Genomic DNA, 5,360 nt, shown 5'->3' with positions numbered 1-5,360 from the left:
AATTTGTTATAGCATATACGTAAATTTAAAGCACACATAATCACACAATTATTCAACATAGAAAAAAAAAATAAATGTACGTGATTCGATTATAAGTTTTATGTCTATGAGTAAGATAAGAGAAAAATTTTTAATATATTTTTTAAATATTTCATAAATTTATCGCAAAAATAGAATATTTATTCCAATTAAGTCACAATACAAAACTTTTGGATTGGATCACAAAACACAATATACATATAACTGGTAGTTTTGTAATGTAGAATACTTAACAGGAATCAGTGAATTTTACTGTATCTGTTTCGATAAAAAAAAAATACAATATATACAATCCTGAATATCAAACCTTGTATTACTTGTTCTTATTTCATCTTGTTGTATCATACAGAAATCTAATTAATTTAAGGAAAGAAACTCAATCCAGATTGAACACAGTTCTGAAATCTCAAGCCATTCAATTGATCATATTCATACCTAAAGTACATGAAAGAAGCAGCCAAACCCAAATTATTTTTGATATACGCAGAGAAGCCAAACCTAAATCGGAAAAATCCCTCACAATCAACCAGTCTCTAGCTAGCACTGCTCCTCAGCTAAGGACCCATTACCAACATTCTTTGTCTGCAAACCAGATTTAATGTTGGTATTGCTAGGCTTATACCACAAAGCACAAATAAGAAAACCACAAAATTCATAACTCCAAGTATGGCAAGAAGGCCATAGAAGCAATCAAGCCTCCCAGAGTTTATCTTATCAGCTAACCATCCCTGGCCACCGTCGCTTCCTGTCACCCTCTTCACAACCATGACCAAGAAGCTACTAACGAAGAAACCAAGTGACAGAGTTGTCAGGAAGAGACCGGTACTGACAGTTTTCATTCCTTTGGGAGATTGGGTTATGAAGAAATCGAGCTGCCCAGTGTATATGAAAGCTTCACCTGAACCCACCAAGAAAAATTGTGGTATCAGTAAGAACACGCTCAAGGGCAGAGTTGAAGTGTTGCCACCCTCAGCTTTGGCTACTGATAAACGTTTTCTCTCGACTAATGCTGCTGCTGCCATTCCTAAAGTTGACAAAACTAGGCCAATGCCTATTCTCTGCAGATTACTGAAACCTGTTGGATGGAGGCATATCAATGGATTATACATTTTGTTTTGCAAAATATAAGCTAGTGTGTGCGTAGGCATGCATAGTATATCATTTATATAAACTAATGAAATAGTTTACGGCTTTTTTTTTTTTCCTCAAAAGGCTTTTCACTATAAAGAAAGAATAGTTCTTTATGAGTCATTGGCAAGATCAAAGGCACCATATTATTTTATATAATTATTATCAAATTAATGGGTTGGTCATAAAGTTAAGATTTGATTTGTTGTTAAAGTTCAATTATTGTACCTGGTTTTCCTTTCCATTTCTTCCAAAAAGGCATGATCAAACGATCATAGACTGCCAGTGTAACTAAAATAGCAGCCACAAAGAAGACCGTGAGAGAGCCAGCCGGAATTTGAAAACTTCCAATTGATCTTTCCATAGTGGATGCTTGCTCAACTGAGAATGTGATCATCTGGGCATATGTGGTCCAGAAAATGATGGTTGTGGCCCAGATTGGCAATATTCTCACCATCATTTTCACTTCCTCCACCCTCGTCACCGAGCATAGCTTCCATGAATTTGGAGCAGAACCACTATTTTCGAAATCTCCATCTGCAACTATGGCCGCCTTATCCAAGAAGCTACACATGTAGATACGATTAGTAGAAGAAATAAATACATCAATATCAGAACTTTGGCTAAAATTGATGTTCAATTCTCAAGTATGAAAAGTTTTCCTTGCAAAGGAACTTACTGGAATTGATCGGTATGCTGGATTCTTGAGGCCTCTGGGGTGTTCTCATAGAGTGAGCTAATATTGTAAGGGAGGTTCATCTTCCTCTTTCTTGTGGCAGCTACAATAACCTGGAAAATGTGCACTATGGGGCTTCCCAAGCTCTTCTTGTACCTATATCTTTTATTCCCAGAAAAGAATATGAAGACGGCTATAAACATAGCCACAGTACAAATCCCATAAGCCCAGCTGCGACCAACTTCATCTTCTATATAAACAAGCACTGTAACAGCCAACAATGTTCCCATGCTAATGAAGAAGAAGAACCTGTGGAAGAAATAGTCCATCTGGGCTTTCTCCTTTTCGTCTTTCTCATCGAATTGGTCGGTTCCAAATCCTGAAACACTTGATTTTAGGCCTCCAGTTCCTAGTGCAATTAGATATAAAGCCATGTATAAAATTCCCATTTGGAATCCATTTGCTTGTACGCATGAATGGTTGGTGTGACAAGGAGGTGGACGCAGCTGGGGTAGCTTAGTTACGATAGCTAGCATTCCAGTACCCTAAATTACCATAAGAATAAATGAAATATTAAGAAACTTGTTTCTTTTTCTGGTTTCCTTTTAAAAAAGCACGAGAAAAGAATCAGCTAATTAATTACCAGTGCTTGTATAACGGCAAATATTGCAATAGTTTTGTATCTGCCTAGGAAAGAATCAGCAAGAAATCCTCCAAGCAAACACAAGAGAAAAGAAGCGCCCATAAAGTCTGTCACCATATTGGCTGAAGTTGCACTACCCAGATGCAGCGTTCCAATCAAATATGTGACCAGGTTAACTGCTATTCCCATTGTTGAAAGCCTCTCGCATACTTCGATCCCTGTAAAAATTTTAGTTCAATACCTGTCAAATTATTAATTACAGTTGATCAACAAGGATTAATAATCTCTTATCTAGCGGGTGTTCTTGATCCTGATATCAATTGCTGATAAAGATTTATTATAATTATGACATAAAAAAGGTAGTAAGTTCCCTATGCTGGGTATAAGAGAATCTTAATTACAATTTCTTGGCACAATTATGGAAAGTTCTAGCTTATATGTAGATGAATTTAATAATTATTAAATTAAATATTTATATACAAATTTATAAATTTATTATATACATTTTAATTAATTTTATATAAATTTAAATCTAAATATTTAAACAAACTATTATTAAGTTGATTCTCTATATTAGAGGCAACCTTTCGCTTGAATGTATTACGGTCCGATCCCACTGATAAGATTCTTCATTTCGCATAAATCACAAAAGTGGGGTCGGCATAATTGGGCAGAGGAAGGTGGTAAAAAGGGGGCATAATGGAATGGGAATATCTTGAAGAGTGCCTTGTTCACATGCATTTCTGATCCAGATAGGGACGCAAGATGATGATCATCATCAGAAAGTGCACAGGGACTTGAGTTATAGCTAGTGGGTTCCACTCAGTTTGTCTCCCTTCTCCTGCTTCTCCTTCTCTCTCTCACCAGTCGCCTCCTCCCCTTTCCACGACAAAACAGTGAAAAGGATGAATCCAATCGAGCTAGAATAGTATTTATGAACTTGGATTCACTAAGTGCGCCCAAAACTTTGGACTATATGACAAGTGCATGCCATGTGGTAGTGTAGAATCTGATAAAGAATATAATTAATTAACTTGCGTTTTTGATATTGCTAATCATATATCAACTTTTCTCTTTTGTTTTGGGAAACATTTGTTAAGCCCTAAAAGACCCATCACCTGCAGTGTCTTCCCTTTTAACTTTGCATGAAACAAACCATGTTTATGTAACTCTGTCCATGATATTTATAGTTAAAGCAAATTGAATCAGCTGCATGTAAAACAGCTAGAAGTTAACCAATGAGATAGTACTGAACTTATTTTCAAGACCAAGTTCAAATCTCCGTCAAAATCCAATTAATAAAGAATTAAAAAAAAAGGGGGATGGAGGCTAAATAAAGACTCTCTTTTGGTGATCATTGTGCTGTAAATTAGGAAGCAGAGTAGTTAGCAATATTTCTTGATTGAAGTTATAATTAAAAGTCTCAGGATCAAATGAATTTAAGTAATTAGACAACAAGAAAACAAACCTAGAACAAGTGCAGCAGGGATCCATCCACCAGTTTTAGATCTGTCCGCAGGCAAACCATTGTAGTCCACGGCATCAGCAACAGTCCAACTCATCTTCCCATCCTGAATATGTATCAGAGAGGTTGAGACAAGTTTTATTGGGCAACTGATGATAACAAAAATAACTACCATAACTAGAGAAGCAAAACAAATATAAGTAGTTGTAGTAGTAGTATATGCTAACCATGATTCAACTTTGAATGGAAAAGGAAAGAAAGAAAGAAAGCCAGAAAACTATATGTTTCTTCTCTGTTATTCTTCAATTCACACCATAAAAGGTATTGGAAGAGCTTTCTCCTTTATAGGCCAGGGGGTGCGGCAGATGTTGAACTGAAAAGTGACCCTCCACTAAAGAATATTGGGACGTATCACCACTGCTTGAGTTCTTAATAATGCATTGTAGGGATTAGTTTGATCGCATTTTTGAAAAATTGGAAGGTTCTGGGACTGATGATGTTTATATATAGTTTGTTAAGAAGAGAGATATTTGTAGGAAATTAATAAAAGGTGATGTTGATTGTGGAAGGCAACAAGATCAAGGAAATTTTTTTAATAAATAGGAATCTAGATGATCACGGAACACTAACACCAGTGGTTTTTTTTTTTTATGAGTGTGACCTCTTCTTTTATTTGGGGCAGAATGGATAGGTCTTGGCCTTCTGAAGATTGTGAACCACAGTAGCCTAGTCAGCTACGCCATGGTAGCGCTGTTGTTACCCCACAAAAGCAAAAGAAGAAAAACTCTTATCTTTTTATTATTTATAAAAATATAATGTTTCTATTGGCATGAAAACAATTTGCTTGTCACTACAAATTGGTAGGTTCTTACCTGCTTTTGAGCTGTCAATTTCCATGAAAAAAAGAAAGGGAAAGTGTTCGGCGACTGTTTACATATGCTGGGACATCGCAATCTGCAAAATCTTCATCTTATAACAGGTATAATTTTGGAAGGTCAGACGCAGTTACAATAAGGGAAAGCTCTGTATAGACTTGATTCTACAAAGTCGGTTCATATGTGGCACGTGAAAGCGAAAAAAGACACAGTTTGACGATTTCATTTCATCGCATATATAGTATAATTTTTCACCCAAATGGGCGTTATTATTAGGGATGGAAATGGATAGCAAACCATGAAATATAATTGAGGTACTTTATTGGAATTCGTTCTGAACTATAATGTAAAAGATATTTTTTATTTTAAAACTATTGATATATCCTGCCGGTAAAATCGAGTCAAATGGTTAAATATTCGATCAAATAATTAAGAGACCAAATAATTTGATCAAATAGTTAAAAAGCACAATTAATCAAAAGTTAATGAGAAGGCAAAAAAAGAACCTTGATCAAAGGATTTGATTTTCAATAT

The 5,360-nt window shown here is 35.5% G+C and overlaps 1 protein-coding gene across 1 annotated transcript; it reads right to left on the bottom strand.

Annotated features, from left to right (window-relative positions):
• Positions 1–435: 435 nt before the first annotated feature.
• Positions 436–4,487, bottom strand: LOC110646536 (protein NRT1/ PTR FAMILY 6.2-like). The gene is given in 7 exon segments (XM_021800008.2): positions 436–677; positions 680–1,114; positions 1,396–1,733; positions 1,847–2,388; positions 2,487–2,704; positions 3,955–4,057; positions 4,179–4,487. Coding segments are annotated over 7 exon segments (1,740 nt in total). The 5' UTR covers positions 4,182–4,487; the 3' UTR covers positions 436–576.
• Between the last annotated feature and the right edge of the window lie 873 nt (positions 4,488–5,360).

This window comes from Hevea brasiliensis, chromosome 17 (genome assembly GCF_030052815.1).
Source record: "Hevea brasiliensis isolate MT/VB/25A 57/8 chromosome 17, ASM3005281v1, whole genome shotgun sequence".
NCBI lineage: Eukaryota > Viridiplantae > Streptophyta > Magnoliopsida > Malpighiales > Euphorbiaceae > Hevea > Hevea brasiliensis.
This window is presented reverse-complemented; position numbering and strand designations above follow the sequence as displayed.